The following is a 24,066-nucleotide window of genomic DNA, read 5'->3' on the forward strand; positions in this document are numbered from 1 at the left end:
CTAGGAACAAGTCCAACCAAGCTCATCTCTTGAGATAACACAGGAGTTTATGCTGACAGTCTCTTAATGACCATAAGGGAAAGGTCAGTGGGAACATCAAGAAAACATTCCTGCCACTAATGGTTAACTCCTTTAAAAAGATCTTTGGCCTTAGTCACCGTCACGGGTCTTGGCCAGGACAGACAAGTTACCGCCAAAGGCTGGAATATGGGGATGGCACAAACTCACGCCAGAAGCAAAGTCAGTCTTTCTGAGAATGAGTGAAGAGAACACGAAGTGGGATATTTCTGCCTCTATGTACTGTTAAACATGTCCCTACACTTGCCTAGAAATGCCTTATAACTTGTAAATCTCACCAAGTTATGAAGCAGCATGAAAACCTCAGACATCTTTTAGGTTGTGAGTTCAAATCCAGCCCAGGATTCAATCAGAGAGTTACTACCTTTTGTTGACTGTGAAATGAGTTTGGGAGTCCAGTCCAGCTCCCAGTGGGCAAGGGTTCCTATGACAAAAACCCCCACTGCTGGCACTAATTGGCAGCCTGACTGAAAGTCTGAGCAGATGCCAAGGATTGAGTGGGCCATAGAGACGGAACTACCCTTCCATGCCTAGAGATGGCCCTTCCAAATCAGGATTGAGGCACATTAGCAGGATTATGTGGGAGAAATTTGAACTGGGGCTGCCCATGCTGGCCTCTCGGTCTCTTAGTTGGGCCTTCTCAGGAGCACTGGCCCTGCATGCTGATTCCAAAAGTGAGTAAAAATTCAAACTCACTCTATCTGCAACTTGCAACATATGTTAGCAAGAGAAAGCTGGAATGTACCTTACTCTGTAATAGGGATCTTTAATTAATTGCCTGAAACAACCGCAGAAACATTCTCACTCATTCTACGTAAGCTTAGGGTCAGTCACCGATTGGCTGTCTAAGAAAGCTAGCCGCCATGGCTGCATTCCCAGGCAGCTCAAACCCCTGTGAAAGCCTAGTAGAGTTCTTTATCATGGGTGCGGGGAGGTTTGCCATGGAATGGGCTACTTTGCTCCTTCCATCTGGTGATAGTAGAACATGCTGTTAAAAGGGTGTAAGGCATATTAGTTTTGGCGTTAAAATGACCAGCTCTTTCTTTGGATAGCGTATTCTAGGCAGTATTGGTCTTTTCATTGCTTGGTCCACCAGATATAAAGGATTTTGACACTGATTGTGTCCTTAACCTTCGGCTTGGGATACATGACTCTTGTCCTGGTCTGTTATCTCTATAAATTGTATATTCTTCTTTGAGTAGTGTCCCTATGGGTGCTCTACTCTAGGGATCTTCACATCCCGGCATCTAAGATCGGAGATTTTTGGTAGCAGTGTCCATTTGGTCTGCACCTGCACTCTCCCTGTCTCGTGCTGTGCTCTCTTGCTAGATAGCGCTGTGTGGGCAAACCGCTCTCAGATCCTTCTCAACTTCTCTTGGCCTGAGCTGGAGCCTTGGCAGAGCCCATTGACAGAGGTTCTACTTAATGGGGTTTTTTTTGCTAATTTTCCATAGCAATAATAGACTTCAGTTAGTGTTAATACTTCCTTCTTCTCTTTTCATTTCTTTTTAAAAAAATGTTTTTATTTCGATTGTAGAATAGTTATCTCCTTAGTGTACGTTAGCTTTCTCTAGTTTTTCCCGTTCGGGAAGTGAACCCTGAAAAGTGTATGCCCAACTCCTCCAGATTTAAACATTGCCTCTTGTGTCGGGAAGCCATTCCTGTCAATGATGGCTATTCCCATTGCCTTCGCTCTCTCGAAGAGGGACACATGCCTCAGAAGTGCATGTTTTGTCTCCAATTAAAATCCAGAACCAGAAAGAGTCATGGGCTAAAATTTAGACTGCTTATGATGGAAAGCTCACTCCAACCAGCCTCCGGCCCTATAGCCAGGACCCACCTTGGACAGCAGTCCCTGTTGAGAGAGAGTGAGCCCGTCAACATCTTTAGATGAAGACCGTCCAGTGACTTCAAAGAGGAAATCCTTGGATTCTTCTTAGAAAGTCTCAAAAAATAGGCCACAAGTTCTCCAAATAGGGAATCGTCCAAAATAAAAAGGTTCTTGCACGGTCAAAAACCTTGGTGCCGACTGATCCACGACTAGATAACTATGAGGCTGCAGGATCCTAAAGTATTGGTACCACCAGTAAGCCCAAAGATCCTAAAAGGGTAGGCTCAAGAAGATTGTAACTGTCAGGAGAAAGGAGTGGCAAAGAAAAACCCAACTCCTCTAGAACGGCACTGACGGAGTCTTGTAGACAGTGGGTATCGAGTACACCAGCACCACAAAAGGTTACAGCGACATCTGCTGGCCATCCCGACACAGAGGGCCTCCAGTACCGATGACTCTCTCCACTTCAACGTCACCTACTCAGGTGACCTCAATGGTACCAATGGCTGTTCTGGTACTGCAGGAATTTCGATTCCCCAAAGACTTGATGATCTTGAAGATGCCTGAATCACCCTTACGAGGCACCAGCATAACCATGGTACAGCTTACACCCACATCCCTGGACTTACATGTGGTATCGAGATATTCTACTCCACCATCTATGACTGCTCTACCCCTGTCAAGCGACGATGAGGAAGATGATGGGGATGACCTATACTCAGTGTTTGTCCAAGGTTCTCCATGACAGTACTAGGGAGCTAGTCAGGTAGAAAATCATGTGCCGTCAATTTACCACTAGAGTAGAAGAGACCCACCAAGTTGGTATGGAGACCCTTGGATGCCCCCACTCATGCCCTTTCCACCATCTCATTGGCTATAATAGAACCCATGGGTGGCATATAGACAACAATTTTTGAAGTCCTCTAGCATCACCCAAAGGGATAAAGGAAAGTGATCTTCAGCATCAATAGCCAGACCCCTGATCCTCAAGAGGAGACCTTTGAGGAACAGGAGGAAAGACTAGACAAGGAAGCCATTCCGATGACCAACATTTCTTCATCATCTCCTCATGAGGTGGTCATGCCTCCTCCTCCAACTACAGCAGATGATGTCAAGCAATTTCAAGACCTCTTTAAGAGGGTAGTGGATTCCCTGTAAATCCCACTTGAAGAAGTCAAAGAGTCACAGCCTAAACTGCTTGACATCCTATAGACACTGTCATCAGCAAAGATTGCACTCACCATCAACGAGGCATTGCTTGATCCCGGGAAAACTATATAGCTGACACCAGCCACAATACCCCCAACAGGCAAAAGAGCGGACAAAAAATATGATGTGCCCTTTACAAACAGGGACTTTTTATTTTCTCATCCTTCCCCAAATTCACCGGTTGACAATGCTGTTAATGAACGTGGCAGACAGCACTGCGCTAAAATGACACCATATAAGGACTGGAAGTGACTGGATTTATTTGGACATAAATCCTAATCTTCAGCGATCCTGCAATTTAGGATCTCCAACTATGAAGCCCTCATGTCAAAATACAACCATACCAGTTATTCTAAATTAAACACCTTTATTGAACACCTCCTGTCGGATCAGAAAGAGCAATTTCCATGATCATTGTGGAGGGGTCAGCTCCTTGTGAGAACAGCATTGCAGGCGTCTCTGGATGCTGCAGATACAGCTGCTCGTTCCATTTCCACAGCAATTGTCATGAGGAGAGCATTTGAGTTTCATCTCTCTGGCTTTCCCAGGGTGGTGCAAGCTATGGTGGAGGACCTCCATTTTGAGGGATGTAAAGTGTTTGCACAAAGATCTGACGAATCCTTACACACATTAAAATATTCTAGGATCACATTATGTTCTCTGGGTATTTACATTCCTGCCCAAAGAAGGAGACATAGTAAGTACCAGACGGCAGAGATCTTGGCCCTGCTGACTTTCCCTCTCCCCAGAGAAATTATGATCCTCAAAGGAACAGGCAGGGATTACAAAAATGGAGACCAACAGCCCCACAATCATCAACATCGCAACCTTCTACATCCAAACAACAATTTTGATGCATTAGTTGAGGCCCCAACCTATCACCCCCAGTCTCATTTGCTCCAACAACACAAACATCTCCACCAATTTTGATGACGGATGCATTCCTAATGGGATGGGGAGCCCACTTGGACACCTACACCATTCAGGGCAAATGGTCCCCTCTTGAATCCACACTACATATCAACTTACTAGAGCTGAGAGCAGTCAGGAACACTGGCTGACACTTCTCACCAATGATCAAAGACAAATATGTAAAGATTTTGACAGATACGATTGCATGTATAGTCTACATAAACCACCAGGGAGGAGCAAGATCACCTTCTCTGTGTGCCGAGGAAGTGAAACTGGTGCATTCATCCGCAGATCAGCAACTCAGCAACCTGCCTCCTGGGCATACAGAACACTACAGCAGGTATTCTCCGCAGAAAATTTTCCAAAGATCGTCAATGGGAAGTTGACACTAGCATCCTTCACAGCTTATTCATACATTGGGGAACTCCAAAGATAGACCTGTTTGCCACAGCCAAGAATAAGAAACGCTCCCAATTCTGCTCCAGAACAGACCTGGGTCACCATTCTCTCAGAAATGCTTTTCTCCTCAGATGGAACAGGCATCTCTTATGGGCCTTTCCACCAATTCCACAAATATCCAAAGTGATATTCAAGATAAAGCAAGAAAAGGCCAGAGTTATTCTTATAGTTCCAACCTGGCCAAGACAGATGTGGTTTCTGAACCTTTTTCATCTGATGGCTTGTCCACCAATTACTTTCCACTCTGTTACTCATTTTCTTTCTCAAGATGCAGGCTTGATTCATCACCCAAATCTGCAAGTTCTCCGGCTCAAAGCATGGCTCCTCGATGGTTCCAGAGCTTAGGAATGAACTGTTCTGAGGACGTGAAGGAAGTACTGTTACCTAGCAGAAAAAATAACTACCTGTCACACATACATTCAAAAATGGAAGAGATTCCAACTCTGGTGTGGTGCAAGACAGATTACTTCGACATCCACTTTGCTATCGATTGTGCTAGACTGCATCCTAAGCTTAAAGAAATCAGGCCTATCTCTAAACTCAGTTAAACGTGCCTCTCGCAGCCATTAACACTTTCCACCGGGAGACAGATGATCATTTGGTGTTTGCTCATCCTACAACAAAAAGATTTCTTAAAGGTATGGGTAACTTCTACCATCCAATCAAAGACTCCGCACCAGTATGGGACCTTAATCTTGTCTTAAACTGCCTTATAAGGTCACCCTTTGAGCCTAGAGCCACATGCTCACTTCCACACCTCTCTACGAAAACCACATTCCTAGTGGCCATCACGTCTGCTCAGAGAGTGGGAGAAAGAGGAGCCTTAATGGCACACCCGCCTTTATTAAAGGACAAGATCACATTATGGCTGCATCCCAAATTCTTACCAAAAATACCTTCAGCCTCCTCCCCTCTGTTTTGGGGTTCTTCCATATGAACTCTGCAGTAGGGAAGGAACTGAGGGCAGTTTGCCTGCACCGCACTATATAGCATCAAAGCACAGCGCAAGACGGGGAGAGCGCATGTGCAGTCCAAACGGACACTGCTACCAAAAATCTCTGATCTGAGGCACAGGGACATGAAGACACCTAGAGTGAAGCACCTGTAGGGACACACATCTCGAAGAACCTCAGTTACTGCACAAGGCGAGTAACCTTTTCTTCTCCCGCTAGTTAGCTTCCTTGGCCAGCAGGCATTAAGCCCTAGGAGAAGCCCGCTAGAAATGAATCACAAGAGCTAGAGATTGCAAAGGATTGTACTGCCTGAGGGTTAGAAACCATTCTCCCCTTCTCAATGCCAGTCGGTGCAGCACTTCTTAAATTGCAGTCGGCCCCTTCAGTTAGAGAGGCTGCACTAAGGTGCCAGCAGTTAACCTTGGCACGATCACTCACGCTCATCTTAGGATACGCGACTTGGATCATGGTCAATTCCTATAACTGGTTTCATGTAAGGGGCCATGGTGCATGGGGGGAAGAAAGAAGATGCACCTTGAACAGGGCTGTCTGGAGGTATTATGCCCTTGTAATTATACTCTCCCGAGGCACTATGGGGGACAGGGCTGCCCAGTGGATTCAGGGGGCTTGGGGCAAAGCAGGGGAGCTGCGGCGCTTGTACTCACTCGGCGGCAGTCCGGGTCTTTGGCGGCATTTCGGTGGCGGGGGGCCCTTCAGTTGCTCCGTGTCTTCAGCAGCACTGAAGGGCCCCCCGCCGCCGAAATGCCGCCGAAGACCCGGAGCGACTGAAGGGCCCCCCGCCGCTGAAATGCCGCCGAAGACCCAGAGCGACTGAAGGGCCCCCCTGCCGCCGAAATGCCGCCGAAGACCCGGAGCGACTGAAGGGCCCCCCTGCCGCCGAAATGCCGGCGAAGACCCGGACCGTCACCGGGCCAGGGCTCGCAGGGCTCCTGTGGTGAGAAGAGCGACAGACTTTAATGAGCTGCATCTGAGCTGTCTGCAGTGTCGCCTAGAGTCACGAGCACAAACAGGGAGTGAGCCTGTGGGATCTCTGCCCCCAGACACTCCTCCTTGGGGGCTCCTAGCTTTGCCAGCCAGGCTACCATGTCCCCCCTGTTTGGGTTCCCCAGCACCGCCTGCCAAATGAAGGCTGCTATCAGCATGACCGTGCAGAGGGAGGGGCTGCTTGCACCCTTTTCCTCCTCTGCCGCCCCCATGACATCCCCAAAGGAGTATCACAAAAGGAGGGTCGTAGGAATGGTCCCCAGGGAGTAACTGTCCAATATCACAGCCCAGCTCCAGGCTCCTGAGCGATCTGTGGTAGAGATGGATCAAAGGCCTTTTCTGTGACATACCTTCATTGTTTGGGCTGTTTGTCAAATTTTAAACAACAGGGCTACAACAACACTGCAAACAACTGTATTATTTGGGCAGTCCAGGCAGTGGTCCCTCGTAATGCACCTGACAGATGTGCGTCTCTGGTGGCTCTGACCATGTTTGTTGCAGAGCTGGTCCCATGTTGAAAACCCGGATCTAAACCTCACAGTGATTGAAATCTGGCTCGGAGTTTTGGGTTGGTTTGTGTTGATTCGCACAGTTGGAGCTTTTGCTTCATTTTGACTCCAGCATTCATCCTGCAAATGGCTTTTTGAAATGAGCAGCGCCTTTCCAGTGGCAGTTGAAAAGCCCGGTCTTGTTTTGCCTTTGCATTTGGTCCTGGGTGCCAAAGCTGCTTGGGTGGGGCACCTTGTCCCGATAAACCTCTTTGTGCTTCTTCTCTAGACGTATACAGGTTCGATATTGGTGGCAGTGAATCCCTACCAGCTGTTACCTATCTACTCTCCAGAGCAGATACGGCTGTACACCAACAAAAAGATTGGGGAGATGCCCCCCCACATCTTCGCAATAGCTGACAACTGCTACTACAACATGCAACGCAACAACAGGGACCAGTGTTGCATCATAAGGTGGGTTTGTGAATGTCAGGCCCAGCACGGATCCTGAATTAGGATTCCATCCTGCCAGAGGTGCTGAGCACACACACCTTGATTGCTTGGGAAAAGTGCAAGGTAGACCGCACTTAAGGCTAAAGTCCAAAGAGCATTTAGCCAAACAGCACAGCATAGGCAGTGGCAGTGGCAGCTTCCCCACACCAGCCTGTTAGCAGGGGGGGCTCCAGGCCCCAGCACACCAAGCGCGTGCTTGGGGCAGCAAGCCACTGGGGGCGCTCCGCCAGTTGCCGCGAGGGCGGCAGGCAGGCTGCCTTCGGCGGCTTGCCTGCAGAGGGTCCGCTGCTCCCGCGGCTTCGGCGGACCCTCCGCAGGCAAGCCGCTGAAGGCAGCCTGCCTGCCGTGCTTGGGGCAGCAAAATGCCTAGAGCCGCCCCTGCCTGTTAGTATGGCCCCTCCTGGAGGGGTGTACAGGAAGTTCAGAGTCTATGGAACAAAGAGTCCTATGGCACCTTATAGACTAACAGACGTATTGGAGCATGAGCTTTCGTGGGTGAATACCCACTTCGTCAGACGCATGAGTCTATGGGTGCATCTGTGCTGGAGCTGGAGGCGTAATTTCCAGTTTGGGTAGATATGCGTCCTCTAGTTTTGATTGAGCTATCCCACTAATAACAGAAGTGTGGCTACTGCAGCACGAGCAGCAGGATGGGCTAGCCACATTCCTGCCCAGGACCCTAGGTACTTAGCTGGGTGCCTAGCCCAACTCACCACCACTCCACCATGGCTATATTTCTCTTTTTAGCAACTTAGCGCAATCAAAGCTACCCTGCGTCTGTCATGCCAAGCTGGGAATTGCACAAGACATACCTATGACTTGGCCTCTTTGCTGAGGCTAATTGGTTAAGTAATTGTGTTCAATCACAGACGTTAAGGATGGAAAAGACCTATAAGAACATCCAGTCCATATCTCTCCCTATGCAGGGTCAGTCACGCCTTGTTTTTAACATTCCAAGTGATAGGCCTTCTACCACTGCCTTTGATAATTATTCCACAGGCTAATCGAGGTGAATCTCAGGATGTTTTCTCTGATATCCACCTTAAACCTTCTCTTTAATTTCATCCCATTATTCCTAGGATGACTATACATGCAGAGATCTATAGCTTTGAAGACCAGAAAGGCCCATTATCTTCACCCAGTCTGACCTCCCACATAACACAGGCCATAGAATTAATTACACCCAGAAATTCCTGCCTCCAGCCATAACTTACTCCATAGTTAAGCTGTCTAAGCACCTGCTTTGGAGCAATACCTTGCTCCTGAGTAGGTCGGCTGAAATCCATGGGACTACCTGCACTGTAAGACACTGCCCAGTATGAATTAGAGTGGCAGAATCAAGACCCTCCATCAGGTGCTCTGAAACTCTTTTGCAATGTGGACCTGATCTCAATAGAGAGATGGTCAGACAGACGATCTCCCTTCCTTCTCCCCACTGATCCCCTCCCCTCCTATTTACGCTCAAAGGGATTGTCTGCAATAGCATCAGAGCCCCATGGCACCTATAAAAATGGCTTCCATGGAAGTGTAATGTTTTAGATGTACAGAGTGTATTCGTAGCTGTCTCTTAATGCATTTTGGCAGCTTGAAACAAGACAGAGAACTTGCTTCACGTGGCCAACCAGCTGTCCTCTGAACATAAGCAAGTTTCTCTGATCCAATCTGATTCCTCTGTCTTCTTGATGTTTACACTCTCAGAAAGCTATAATGCTGGACTGAATTTGCTTATCGATAAGGCTATGATTCTGTCACGGAGATCATGGGTTCCTGGCTTTCCGGGATGTCTTCTGGGGCAGGGCTGGAGCAGCTGTCAGTCCAGGGGCCACTGTAGGAGGGACCACCAGAACAGCTGACTGGCAGCCAGCCCAGCCCTGGGGCCACCGGAGCAGTGGCTGGGGTTGGGTCAGCCCCTGCCACAGGAGCAGCAACAGGGCTGGAGCAGCTGCAAGCTTCAGCAGCGCTCTCTTTGCCCCTGCTCAGGAACAGGTCCCAGGCTTCTGTGGATTTTTGTTTACTGTCCCTGACTTTTACTAAAAATACCTGTGACAGAATCGTAGCCTTACTTATCGAACTGGGCATGGGCCTGACCCCAAAGTTAAGATACAGGCCCCGTAGAACTTTGGGTGGCGCTCCTGATCCAAAATCAAATCTGGATCCTAAGCTTGCAGTTGATTCCTATCCCCGTGATAGGCCATACAAAATCCCCAGATCCAAATATGAATTACTTTGAGGATGTTCTATGGCCTGTATTAGACAGGAGGTCATCGTGGTCCCCTCTGGTTTTGGAATCTAGGAATCTGTGAATGCATGTACGTTCAGGGTGTTTGAAATCCAAATGTAGCGTCCACCTCTACTAGAAGCACGTGCCTCAAGATTTCCAGCCCGTTTGTTTGAATGCGGAGCCAGGGCCCTGGCTGTGGTGAGACAGGGCATTTCCTCACGTGCTTTCCTTTCAACTTGTACAGTGGCGAGTCTGGTGCAGGGAAGACGGAGAGCACCAAACTGATCCTGCAGTTCCTGGCTGCTATCAGCGGGCAGCATTCCTGGATTGAGCAGCAGGTGCTGGAGGCAAACCCCATTTTAGAAGGTGAGCTTTGAAAAGACGGTGGGTGGAGGGAAACACTTCTGCTAATTAATAGTATAGAGGGGGCTAAAATTAAACTGCATTCCCAATAATTGCTTTACAGCAAGAGCCAGAATTGCACGAGCTCAACACCCACCACTGGGATCAGACTTTTAAAAGAGCTCAACCATAGAGCTGGTCAGAAAATAGATTTTCCATCTTGTGAAGAAAAAATTGAGATTTCAACATTTTTCTCCTCCCCAGTGGGAACAAAATGCCAAAATGCTGGAATTTTTTACTAACTGAAATTCCATGAAAATGTCATTTCAGATCAATCAAAACATTTTGTTTTGATAAATTCACAGCTTTTCATTTTGATTTCAACCCTTTTTTCTTTTTTAAAAAAAAGTTCATATAAAAACTATAAAAAATATATAAAATAAATAAACTTACAAACAAAAAGCAGTTTTGAAACAGAAAATTGAAAAGGGTCAACGTTTTCGAAATGTTTTTTTTCCAAAAAAATTTCCTAAATGAAATATAGTCAAAATTTGTACAATTTTGAAAAAAAAAAAAGGGTTTATCTGTGTGCTCCTTCTGCTGCAGAAATTGGCACTGTGTGCTCTTCTTAAAATCTGTCACCATCATGACGTAGACACTCTGCTCAGCTAACAGCTGTGAAGGTTTTGATTGGTAACAATTCCGTGCAGCACCTTCCATTGGTTTCACTCACTGGTTAACATGAGCCTGCGTTTAATTTGATCAAAGCCTCAGAACCAAATACTTTGTATTAGAAACAATAATAGCAATTCCAGCTTGTCCTTTGATCAGTTTTGAACACTTTAAGCTGCTTGTACAATAACACAGCTTTCTGGTTCTAGAAAGCTGCTGTGGAGAGCCAGAATTCTGAATGAGGCAGGAGGAAAAAACAAAAGAGTTCAAGGAAGATTCAAGACATAATGAAGGCCACATTGTCAGCCCCGTATTTACATAGGTGAGCAGGGACTCCCATGAATAGTTTGGCACTACTTTTGTGAGTTAACTGCTCACTGCCATGAATACGGACTCACAATCTTGCCCCATCATCATTGAGAACATTGGGCAAGATTCCAATGTCCTTACTCAATAGTACTTTACTTCAAAAGGAGTCGATCGGAGTTCGTTACTAAACCAGAGCAAGGGTCCCAGAAGCTGGTCCGGTGTTACTGAGATTCTAAAACACTGCCAGGTGCCATGCCAGCAGTGCTAGGCATTCTACTGGACAGGCATATAACAAGATCAGCGGCTTATTTCAGTGGGAACAGACTTGATCGAACGAAGTAATAAGACTTAGAGGGGAGTTTTGTCTGTCTAGGAGATTCAGCGTTGGGCCTTTAATTTGTGGGTTAAACTAATTATCTTTACGAAGTTACAGTTACAGTAGAGGCTTGAAGCTGTTAGAAAAAGAGCATTATTGTAACGGTCTACCCAGGACTGAACTTGATGGAACGCCTGTGGAGTTACCCTTGTTAGACTAAGTGGTGGAGCTCTGTGCTAACCTCCCACTCTAACGTGACATATGACAAATTATTTTAATAGGTGCTCTTTTTATGGGGATATCTGTAGCCAAAATTCAGAAAAAGCCTTTCTTTCATGGTTGTAGAAATAAAATAGACATTAAGGTCAGTGCGATTTTCCATTCAGGTTTCTATGTATATAGATCTTGCTGTGATCTGGAGGATGCACTTTGTTTGAGGCCTATATTCCTTAAATTATTATCTGAATTAATTAATCTCTATAATGTGCTGATTTGTATTGTTTGTTGAACATGGGCTCCCTCTGGTGGTTGGTGTAGCACCTGCACATTTCCATGGATGACCCACCGTTCCTTTCTGTCCCACAGGCCAAATCGTATTCTCATGTTCTTATCCTCCTCCACCTCACCACTTGCAGCCTTCCCCTTTTGACCTTACCCCACTAAAGTCTATCGAAAATGCTGCTGCCAAAATAATCTCTCTCACCCATCACTTAGCTCAGATCACCCCCCTCGCCTTGAGCTGACAAATGTCTCTTCCTTCACACTGTCTCTTATGCAACCCCCTGCTGGGAGGAGCTCCCCATAAACATCCCCATTTTCTCTGCCCTGGGTTGGATTGGGATTTATGACCCACAGATGAAAGGCTGTGCAACCTGGTACCAATCCCCTGAGCCATCCTTGCTCCATTTTGTGTCTTGTTTTTGTTGCCCTAGACAAAACAGATTCCTTCCTGAGTCTGGGTACAGATCTCACCTCTGCCGTATTGTGTTGCTTATTCACAGCTTTTGGAAATGCGAAGACGATTCGTAATGACAACTCCAGCCGATTTGGTAAATACATCGACATCCATTTCAACAAGAGGGGAGCCATCGAAGGGGCAAAGATTGAGCAGTACCTGCTGGAGAAATCTCGAGTCTGCAGACAGGTGAGGCAATTGAGAAAAGGCAGGGGTCTGTATTGGTCTTTCCTTTCTTTGGCTATCGGCAGGCTCATCCTCCTAGCAGAACTGATTCCCTCCTCTTCTGCTCCAGGCCCAGGATGAGCGGAATTACCATGTATTTTACTGTATGCTGAAAGGAATGACACCAGAACAGAAAAAGAAGCTGGGTCTTGGGAAAGCCACTGATTATAACTACCTCGCTATGGTAAGAACAGCAGAGCAAGATCTTGGGGAGCACTGCTTGGGTCTTGTGACTTTTCCTGATTATCTCTGTATATAAGAGAGTTACAACCAGAGCTGCGAGAAATGTTCCCTAACCTGAAACGGTGTGGGACCCACATGGGAGCTTTGAGGTTTGTTGCAAACTTGAGACCCAGCCTAGAGGTCTGTTGTAGCTGTTTGCTCCTGCAGGAGTGAGCCCCACAGCCTTAGATTAGCCGCTGAAGGCGTCCTGTCTCCTGCATTTCAGGGCTTCTCTACTTCCATTTCTCCTAAGGAATGGGACAGTTGAGGTGTGGTTTTTAGGTATGCTCAGCCCAGACCATTTAAAGCTTATTTGGAAATGAGGGCCGAGACCTTAAATGTGATGTGATGTTCTAGCAGAAAGCCGTGGAATGAGTGGAGACCAGGGCTGATGAGCAGACAGTGATCTATGTTCTGAGGAGGTGTGCTGCTGCAGTCTGCACTAGCTGCAGATTTCTCAGGACTGTGCTTTCAAGCCCAAGTAGATTTCACCGCCATAACCCACGTGGGAGGTGGCAAAGGCATGTATCATCAAGTTATCATCAACATGGGTAGGGCAGTTGGAGATGGTGGAAGGTGTTCCTTGCAGCCCGGCATCAGTGAGGAGTCCAGAAGGGGAGGACTCCTGTACTGCAGTCTGTCTTGACCATTTGTGGCCATGTGTCCCAGATCAAAGGGGACCTCTGGCATGTTTTCTTCTGTCACTATCTTGCTAGAGTTTAACGTTGGTCAGCCCTTCTCCATTCATATGCTGATCTCAGCCACACACTGGGTTAGATGGATGGCAGTGGTGTCATTGTAGGTTGAAGGTCTGTTTGGACCGTACTTTTGCAGAATACTTACAGTAGGGCCAAATCCAGAGGTCCATAGTCAGCTTTCATTCATTCATTGCTTAGAAAATGCCCATGGACTTCAGCGGAAACTGAGCTGAGTGAGAACTGAGGATTTATATCATAATATGAGATTTCTTTTTCAATTGACTTTAGTGGGGAAAATACTAGGGCCCAGTATACAATATGGCTACAGATTTCTGTACCTATGCTGCTCCCTGCATGCACTGCACACACTGTGTCACTGCCCTTCCTTCCCAGGGTAACTGCACTACCTGTGATGGCAGAGACGATAGTAAGGAGTATGCAAACATTCGCTCTGCAATGAAAGTCCTGATGTTCACCGACACTGAGAACTGGGAGATCTCAAAGCTTCTGGCAGCCATATTGCATATGGGGAATTTGCGGTATGAAGGTAAGTGGGAAATAGTTGCATATTTATTTATTTTAAATGCTGAACTAACTCGGATGCTGATACATCGTCCAGGTGCCAAAGCCAGTGAGATAATCAAAATACCAAGCTCTTGTCTAATATTTTTCATCTGTCGCTCTCAAAGTGCATTACAAAGGAGGTCAGTAGCATTATCCCTGTTTTACAGCTGGGGAAACTGAGGCACAGGGAGTGGCAGTGACTTGCCCAAGGTCTCCCAGCAGGTCAGTGTCAGAGCCAGGAAGAGAACCCAAATCTCCTCACTCCCAGTCTAGTGCCCTGCCCACTGGCCCACACTGCCTAAAGACAGAGTCTCTGCCCAAAGAGCTTGCAGCTGGAATTGAATTTGTACCTTGAATTTCATACATACTGAGCTCCCAAAATTGTGCTTGATGTAAGTGGTAGCAGCAAGTGTTCAGCACCTCTGAAAATCAACCTGGAGCAGTCTATCGAGCTACCTACCCCAGGAACATCTGTGGTCCTTAATACAATGGTATCTGACCACCTTACAATCTCTAATCAGGGGAATCAAACTCATTCCATGTGGCTGGCCTGATCCGATGCCCTACCATTTGGCATGCGCCACATTCAGCAGAAGTAATTCAAATAGAAATAAATGAATATAAACCATGTTGGCAATTGCTTTCATTGATTGTATGCCCCTCCAGTGCCTCTTAAATGCTACCATGTGGTTCAACACCTGTATGTGAGGTCCTGCTGGATTGCCACGCCGGAGTCTGGACTATGAGCATGTAATTTGTAGATTGCACCAGTGTGTTGTGCTCTATCTCCCCCGGGTGGAACCCGCTGGCGCGCACTAAATGTTCCTTAGTGTCCTGTTTGAAACAGGACTACATCAATGCACACTAGCAGGGTCTACACAGGGCAGTTAGAGTGAAGCATGCTGGTGTGCTCTACAAATCACACCCCTGTTGTGAGGACTCTGGGGACCCCTGGAGAGTCAGTGGGCCGGATTAAACTGTTCGTTTGGCTGGATCCGGCCCATCGGTCGTATGTTTGACACTCCAGCCTGGTGTATTGATCCTCAGAACCACTCTGAGGCAGGGCAGTACTGTTATCCCATTTGCCACGTGAAGGACTGAGGCACGGAGAGACTAAGGGTAACACTTTCAAAAACGCCTCAGCCTTATTTTCAGAAGTGACTTAGGAGCCAAAACCCAGCTGACAGTCAATGAGATGTACTCACTGGAGTACCTAAATCACTTTGACAATGAGATTTAGGCTCCTAAATCAGTTAGGCATTGAGAGTCTGAGCCCTGCCGCCACACCTAAATGCCTTTAAAATCTGGGCATAAGTGACTTGCCCTAGGACCAATAGGAAGTCTATGTCAGAGCAGGGATTTTGACTAAGCCCAAGGCTAATGTGCTGACTATCAGACCATCTTTCCTCTCCTTTTTTTAAGGCCCTGTTGTGCCTGGCTAGCATGTGGGTGTGACAGGGGTGGTGCCTTTCCCCTACCCTGTGCTACTTTCTTAAAGGTCAGGCACTTCTGAAGCCCCTCCCCACGCTTCTGGGCAGTGGGGAGGAGGCGGGATCATGGTCTTGCCTCCCTCTGCATGGGCACCATGGAATGGGACCATTGCAGTTCAGGGAATGAGCTTCACCCCAGGAAGGGCGAAGGGGTGTAGCAGCAAGGACCTGCATCGGGAGCTACAAGAGGAGTTTGGCCCCCTCACCCCCAGGGATGGTGCAGCTCGTCACCATCCCCAGCTGAGCCATATGTTACAAGCTTCTGATCTAATCTGTCCTTTGAGACTGACTGTGGGTGTACGGTGCGCGTGGCAGTCAGAAGGGGTCAGATGCAGCGCCCGGGCAGGGAGCGCTCCGTAACCTAGATGAAAAGGGACTGACCACCCAGGCAGCTTCTGCATGTCTTCTCTGTGACTTTCCCCATGCAGCACGGATGTATGATAACCTGGATGCCTGTGAGGTTGTTCGCTCTGCCTCGTTAATCACTGCAGCTTCATTACTGGAGGTCAGTTGCTCTTCTGTCATATTACCTTGTTTGTTTCTTCCTGGGATTGCTTATTCCTTATATTGTGATAGTGCCCAGAGACCCTGATCTAATCAGGACTCATTGTGTAGGGTGCTGTGCGAACAGAGATAGAAGCAGTCTCTGCTCATGAAGGACGTAGAGAGCCCAATTGCCATTTGTGATCCAGCGGCTTTACCCTATTCTGGCAGCATAAAGTGGGTGTACACTGATTAAAACCTCTCTTTGGGGAGATCCCCAGGCATAAGGGGGTTCCCCTGGTGACATATACTTGCTGGAATGGCCCACACCTTTTGTAGCTCTGACCACTGGGCTCCTGGCCCCCAGAGAGCGATGCATGGGTTAGAGCAGCCCTGAGGCTGCTCTCATTTACATCAAGGGTTGGGCATGCCCCTGGCAAGACTGAGACTACAGGGTGCTGTAAAGTTACTCCGGTTTATAAGTATTTGCAGGATCAGGCCTATAAACCCCAGGAAAAGAGGTTTTGTTGTTTTGGTGCTCTCATCACATTCCGGTTACACCTTGCACTAATGTGCAGTAGCACTTCACAGGTTAAAAGGGCTTTACAAACATGAACTAATCCATCCCTGCAAAAGCCTCTGTGGCAGAAATGAGTGGATGTTAGCCCCTGGCAGTGGCTGGGTAAACCAAGGCAGAAAGGTTGAGGGAGTTACCCAAGGGAGTGACTGTGGAGGGAGTCAGTGTCTGAGCTGAGACTGGAGCTCAGGAGTTCTTCGCTCCCAGCCTTGCGATCAGACCAGTAGACCACGTCTTTCCAAAGAGCTGTCTGTGTTCTGAATCAATCAGCTGTATGTTGTTGCACCACGCTCAGGTGGACCCTCAGGACGTGATGAACTGCCTTACTAGCCGCACAATAATCACGAGAGGAGAGACCGTCTCCACCCCGCTCAGCATGGAGCAGGCGCTGGATGTGAGGGACGCTTTTGTCAAGGTAATGCCCAGTGTGCGCTCGTTCTGGCGTTTTCTTTTTAAAACGTACCCCCTCCCGTTTTCGAATTGATTTAGACTCTCCATCACTAGGAAGTTATTGATCTTAGTCGGGGCATCAGTCGCTGGGTGGGATTCTCTGGCCTGTGTTATGCAGGAGGTCAGATTAGATCTAATGGCCCAGTCTGGCCTTGCCATCTATGACTCCATGTTAGTGCCAGCTATGGGGAGCACATAGAGGGCTATGTCGTGAGCTGAGATGGGCTTAAGCCAGAACCCCTGGCTTCATGAGGTTTCAAATCTGGACCTGAGCCCATCTGGACTCAAACAGCATCCAGATATAGCTCTTGGGGTCTGTCTCTGTAATGGGTTGAACCAGCACTATGAGTCTGAGCTCTTCTGAACTTCAAGGAAGTGCAACAGACCCAAACCCAAGGCCAGATCCTTAGCTGGTGTAAAACGGAGCGGCTCCAGTGCCATCAGTCATCCCCAGAGCTGAATGTTATGCTTCAGGCTTATCTGTAGGAGTAAGTTAAAGAAAGACAGACAACATAGAAATACTATGCTGTGAGGAGGTCTGTGTAGGCATTACAGTAGCATCAGAAAAGACACGGCACACGTGGATTCGGGGCAATGAAGGCTTGTGTTATGGTGTGAAGGAAGCATGCTGTTTGCATCACAGCATAGGGTGTGCCACACAAACAGTGCCCTGATCCTTGAAGGCAAGCGTGGACCTACCCTACCCTCTGGCTCCTGGCTCAGGTACAGCAGGTCAGTTCCTTGGACTGCCTGACTGGTGCAGTGAGGATGCCCCCAAACCTGCAAAGTTCTGATCTGTCTTGATGTCCACATGGGAACTTCCTCCAGGTTTGTGGGGATTTGGATTTGAGGTTTTAGATCAGGCCCATCTCTGTGTGGTACTATCTTGGACCAGCCCTGATATTCTATGATTCTATGGGCAGGTCTACACTAAGAGCGGGGGTCGAACTAGGGTACGCAAGTTCAGCTACGTGAATAGTGTAGCTGAATTCGAAGTACCCTAGTTCGAACTACTCACCCGTCCAGACACCGCGGAATCGAAGTCCGCGGCTCCAAGGTCGACTCTGCCACCGCCTTTTGCAGTGGTGGAGTACCGGAGTCGACCCCGGCGCTTCCGGAGTTCGAACGATCGCGTCTAGATTAGACGCGATAGTTCAAACTCCGAGAAGTCGAACTCACCGCGTTGACCCGGCTGGTAAGTGTAGACTAGCCCTAAGATTATGTGACACAAAGTAATGCCGCTTTGATGCCTGCAGTCCCAGGAACGCTGAGGCAGCACCAGTTAACTCTGGCTGGCTGCTGCTGTGTCATTTAAGGATGCAGGGCCTTACTGAGGGAGGACTTTCCTTATTTACACAGCAGTGTCACATCTCTACTGATCTGCATGTGGTGGATAGTAGTGCAGGAGAATTGTTTAGAAGTGCGGGCAGCCTGTGATAAATGTATATTTCAACATTTGATCTCAAATAGAAATTGCATCTTGCAATGCAGACTAGAGATGGACCTGTAGCACACAGTTTGCACCCAGAGCCAAGCCCACCGAAGTCTGGGTGTATTCAGATCTGGGGGTTTGCACTGGGCTGTCTTTAATATAAACCTGCAAGCTGCATGTTCCTGGGCTGCAAGCTGCATGTTCCTGGGCTGCAAGCTGGGCAATTGCAGCTTTCAGCCCCCTGTTCTGTGTTAATGACTACCACTCTGAAGCAATCACCTTGCTGTGGAATGCGTCCTTTGGGGGAAAGTCCGGTTTGTGGGGCTTGTACTGGAGAGGGGATGTCACCACAGGTGTCAGGCCAGCAGGGTGAACCACAGCCATGTCTCACCGAGCTCCGTCTCTTTGATGATTCAGGGAATCTACGGGCGGCTTTTCGTGTGGATTGTGGAGAAGATCAATGCTGCCATTTACAGGCCTCCCTCCCACGAACTACAGAGTGTCAGGAGGTCCATTGGTCTTCTCGATATCTTCGGCTTTGAGAACTTCACTGTGAACAGGTACAAATCCTGAGACGGCATTGCAGAACCCTGTCTCCAGCTGCCTGCACCTAGGGCCTGCAATTAAACCAGCTTAGTGTGAACTCTCACCAGATCTCACAGGCTAAGCAGAGGTAGCCTGGATGGCAGACCACCAAAGATAACATGTATGGTCCTAGGGTCTCAGCTGCTGGTGCTCTTCCTTTTGAGTTAATACTCAGCCGGCGTCAATCTCACTGAGTGGCCTAAAGTTCTTGTGAGTATCCCCTAGACTAGAGGATAGGAAGCGAAGGGCGGAACAGCTAGGTGGAAATCCGGGGCATACGGTGAATCTAATCTGGTCTTGTCAACCTCTTCTCCCCAGTTTCGAGCAGCTCTGCATCAACTTTGCAAATGAGAACCTGCAGCAGTTCTTCGTGCGCCACGTCTTCAAGCTGGAGCAGGAGGAGTACAACCTGGAGAACATTAACTGGCAGCACATTGAGTTCACCGACAACCAGGATGCCTTGGACATGATCGCCATCAAACCCATGAACATCATATCACTCATTGACGAGGAGAGTAAGTTCCCCAAGGTATGTTTGGGGCCAACCATTCATCCTAGCCACTCCACCAGTTTCACCTCTCTGTGTGTTGTTAAACTCGCTCTGAGTTTTACTATTTCAAAATTACAACACAAGTTTCACGTGAACCAGTTTTAGCCAATGGGTTGATATGGTGTCATCTGTGTGTTCAGTATTACCATTGTGCGATTAATCACTTCAGTCACATGGTATTGTTTCTCTTCCCTGATTGCATGACTGCAACTTTAATAAAAAGTGGGGAAGCCATCCTATATAAGAACATAAGAATGGCCGTACCGGGTCAGACCAAAGGTCCATCTAGCCCAGTGTCTGTCTACCGACAGTGGCCAATGCCAGGTGCCCCAGAGGGAGTGAACCTAACAGGCAATGATCAAGTGATCTCTCTCCTGCCATCCATCTCCATCCTCTGACAAACAGAGGCTAGGGACACCATTCTTACCCATCCTGGCTAATAGCCATTTATGGACTTAGCCACCATGAATTTATCCAGTTCCCTTTTAAACATTGTTATAGTCCTAGCCTTCACAACCTCCTCAGGTAAGGAGTTCCACAAGTTGACTGTGCGCTGCGTGAAGGAGAACTTCCTTTTATTTGTTTTAAACCTGCTGCCTATTAATTTCATTTGGTGACCCCTAGTTCTTGTATTATGGGAAGAAGTAAATAACTTTTCCTTATCCACTTTCTCCACATCACTCATGATTTTATATACCTTTATCATATCCCCCCTTAGTCTTCTCTTTTCCAAGCTGAAGAGTCCTAGCCTCTTTAATCTTTCCTCGTATGGGACCCTCTCCAAACCCCTAATCATTTTAGTTGCCCTTTTCTGAACCTTTTCTAGTGCTAGAATATCTTTTTTGAGGTGAGGAGACCACATCTGTACACAGTATTCGAGATGTGGGTGTACCATGGATTTATATAAGGGCAATAATATATTCTCAGTCTTATTCTCTATCCCCTTTCTAATGATTCCTAACATCCTGTTTGCTTTTTTGACCGCCTCTGCACACTGCGTGGACATTTTAAGAGAACTATCCACGATGACTCCAAGATCTTTTTCCTGACTCGTTGTAGCTAAATTAGCCCCCATCATATTGTATGTATAGTTGGGGTTATTTTTTCCAATGTGCATTACTTTCCATTTATCCACATTAAATTTCATTTGCCATTTTGTTGCCCAATCACTTAGTTTTGTGAGATCTTTTTGAAGTTCTTCACAGTCTGCTTTGGTCTTAACTATCTTGAGCAGTTTAGTATCATCTGCAAACTTTGCCACCTCACTTTTTACCCCTTTCTCCAGATCATTTATGAATAAATTGCATAGGATTAGTCCTAGGACTGACCCTTGGGGAACACCACTAGTTACCCCTCTCCATTCTGTGAATTTACCATTAATTCCTACCCTTTGTTCCCTGTCTTTTAACCAGTTCTCAATCCATGAAAGGACCTTCCCTTTTATCCCATGACAGCTTAATTTACGTAAGAGCCTTTGGTGAGGGACCTTGTCAAAGGCTTTCTGGAAATCTAAGTACCCTAGATATATAACACTATATCATATCTTTACTAAGTGCATTTGTGACAGCTGCCTTCTTGGCTGACACACCAGAGACTGAAGCAGAGCTAAAAACACAGCTCAGAGAAAGAGCCAACCCTGTCTAGGTGCGGCTGTAACAGACTTTTATTATCTGCAGATCAGGCACAGAGGGGTTTAGGTTCCGTAGCATTTACTGGCATCTCAAGTTTTCTTTCACCATTTGTCACTGTTGCAAACAAACTCGTTTGAGCATTAGCCTGCTAAACCCAGGGTTGTGAGTTCAATCCTTGAGGGGACCATTTGGGGATTGGTCCTGCTTTGAGCAGGGGGTTGGACTAGATGATCTCTTGAGGTCCCTTCCAACCCTAATAATCTATGATTCTATGAAACTCAACAGCCTTGTTAGGGAAGGGTGTGGTCAGATTGTTTTTATTTTAAATTCCCCGTCTCATGTTTTCTCCCCATGCATCTCTCATTGAAACAAACTCTTATCCCACTGCCCTAATGAAAAAGGAACACACTGATTATTTGAGAACTATTTTAATGGGACAAACATTGGCCTTTTTCTTACTTATGCAGGGTACAGATACCACAATGCTGCACAAGCTGAATTCCCAGCACAAGCTAAACACCAACTACATCCCGCCGAAGAATAACCATGAAACCCAGTTTGGCATTAACCACTTTGCTGGTGTTGTCTACTATGAAACCAAAGGTATCTGTGATTGTGGGCTGGCTTTAGAGAGCTGCTTGGTTAGGGTGGGGGAGAGAGACAGGGCGGGTTTCCATTGTAGAACCCTCAGCTCTGTAGATGCCGTTTGTTATGAGAAGGGAGCACTGAGAGGGGAGTATCCTTGATATATTAATGATTTATGCTGTCATTCCTCCCAGTTTGTTTCCCTTTATTTCCTTTCTTTGTGTGTGGGTCTGTGTTTAAAATGCCAGGCAAAGACCGATTTCGGCCACCTTCTGGGATTAGAAGAAAAGACCTTTGGCCTGCATTTCCACCCCTTATTGCCAAAAGTTAAGCATCTAAACACCACGCAGTGAGAATGATCATTTCTCTTTCCTCCTCTCCATCCAGGCTTTTTTCCAGGGCGGGGTCTGCAGGTGTCTGTCCAGTGCCTAGCACCAGGGTGACCTGATTCCACTTGTAGGCAATGCAAATAAATAAATAAAAATAAACTGGAGAGTAATTAGTGTGGCTACCCCTTACACCAAACCCTCCAGGTGCCGGCAGCGTGTGTGGTGTACCGCAGCTCAGAGGCAAGCACTGTAAGTGCGTCAGCAGCTAGGGCCATGTAGGCGCTAGCCCTGGTGGGTCCCGGGAACCACTCCGACATGGCTAAGGGAAAGGGCTGGCAGGAAAAGGGAAGGTTGCAGATACCCTAGGTACAGAGGCTAAAACAGTAACAGTTCAAGATCAGCAACAGCAGTAAATGTGTGGGTCCCTGGGGCAATCCACTTGAGGGTCAGGGCTCTGCGGGCCTAGTGCCTTGGGTGCCCTCTCCTGTCCAGTCTCTGTTCCAGCAAACACGAGCTCGCAGGTTTCCAGGCCAGGCTGAGTTAGCGTCTCTCACTGGGGGTCCCATTGTGCTGACTCTCTGCCCAGCTGTTGCTGCTTCCCCATAAGTCCCACTGGGACCTAGACCCAACTCTGTCTGGCACTCACAGCCTGTTCCACACACGGCTCTGTGCACGGCTCCTGGGGCTTCTCTCCAGCTCCCTACTGCCATGCGGCTCCCACTCACAACAGAGCCCAGCTGGCAGCCACCTTCTGGTTCAGCACCTTTCCCCTTACTAGGCGTGGGGAAAAGAAAGCACAGGGGGCAGGGGGCTGATGGGAGTCACAGGAGGCTTCAGTTGCTTTCCGAAAAAAACTAAAATTTGAAGTATTTTTTTTTAAACTAAAATCCTTGAAAGTAACCTCTTCCTTCTGACCATAGCTGAGGTCGGGTTTGATGGCCAGGAGTTCCAGCGTTTTTGCTAAAGCGTTTCAGAGTAGGCCCATTTGTACAGCGGGTGGACGGACTGAGTAGCACTAGCGTATACGGCTGTAAGTGTGCTTCTTGACTGACCACTTTGGGCTGGATTTTCAAAATGCCCTGTGTGATGCAGGGCTTTTGTGCTGTGTCGTTTGTTCATGCGAATTACACAGTTACATGCCTGAGCCCAATTTGCCCATTAATGCCAACGCGAGTGGCTGAAGTGTATGGAAATTGTCATTTGCACATGGAGGTAAATGCCCTGTGCGTACAAAGGATGTGTTCTTAACCCAGGTTTGCTAACCCCCGTTAACCAACATGGGTTAAAATAGCAGTGAAGACACAGCAACTCTGCTCTGAACTCGGGTGATAGATGAGTCTGGGGTTGAATTTGAGCTGCTAACCTGAGTGAAATGCCAGGTTGCCATGTCTTTGCTGCTATTTGAACCCCAGTTAAAGGGCTTGAGTGAAAAACACACCTCTTTTTGCAGTGTAGACATACCCAAAGTTATGCATGCACAAGGAGTCTTATAGTCTCTTCAACTCAGCCTCACACCATGTCTGCCTCTCTTCCTTCCTCCTCTCCCTCTTCTTCCCTGATCTGTCCCCCTCACCTCTCTCCCTTCCAATGTCTTTCCATTTAGCTGATCCCTCCCTAATTAAACCCACCTGAAAACCTAGTTATGGCACTAACATAGTTTGCCACCATCACATCATTCACTGTCCACTCCTTGGTGTGTGCCTAGCACAATGGGACCGCATCCTCAGCTGGTCCCTAAGCACCACCATAATCGTGATTATAATTAATAATAGTAACAAAGGGACGCTGAGGGTCAAATTTTCATTGTCACTTCATGATCCTTAAGGGCTCAATTCAAAGCTTGTTGAAGTCAAGAGAAAGACTCTCATTGACAGAACAAGGAGCAATGGTCTCAAATTGCAGGAGGAGGTCTAGGTTGGATATTAGGAAACACTATTTCACTAGGAGGATGGTGAAGCACTGGGATGGGTTACCTAGGGAAG

General features: G+C 47.5%; 1 protein-coding gene across 2 annotated transcripts in view; it reads left to right on the forward strand.

The window, feature by feature from the left end:
• The window catches only part of MYO7A (myosin VIIA), a 105,837-nt gene that overhangs the window by 10,791 nt on the left and 70,980 nt on the right, over positions 1 to 24,066 (forward strand). For both annotated transcript variants that reach the window (XM_039537700.1, XM_039537708.1), the window contains exons 4-13: positions 7,225 to 7,409; positions 9,914 to 10,035; positions 12,310 to 12,452; positions 12,559 to 12,672; positions 13,802 to 13,955; positions 15,891 to 15,967; positions 16,818 to 16,937; positions 18,822 to 18,964; positions 19,308 to 19,518; positions 21,638 to 21,773. In XM_039537700.1, the coding sequence (XP_039393634.1) occupies positions 7,225 to 7,409; positions 9,914 to 10,035; positions 12,310 to 12,452; positions 12,559 to 12,672; positions 13,802 to 13,955; positions 15,891 to 15,967; positions 16,818 to 16,937; positions 18,822 to 18,964; positions 19,308 to 19,518; positions 21,638 to 21,773 (1,405 nt within the window). The remainder of the gene's footprint in view (positions 1 to 7,224; positions 7,410 to 9,913; positions 10,036 to 12,309; positions 12,453 to 12,558; positions 12,673 to 13,801; positions 13,956 to 15,890; positions 15,968 to 16,817; positions 16,938 to 18,821; positions 18,965 to 19,307; positions 19,519 to 21,637; positions 21,774 to 24,066) is intronic.

The sequence above is a fragment of the Mauremys reevesii genome, linkage group 1, assembly GCF_016161935.1.
Source record: "Mauremys reevesii isolate NIE-2019 linkage group 1, ASM1616193v1, whole genome shotgun sequence".
NCBI lineage: Eukaryota > Metazoa > Chordata > Testudines > Geoemydidae > Mauremys > Mauremys reevesii.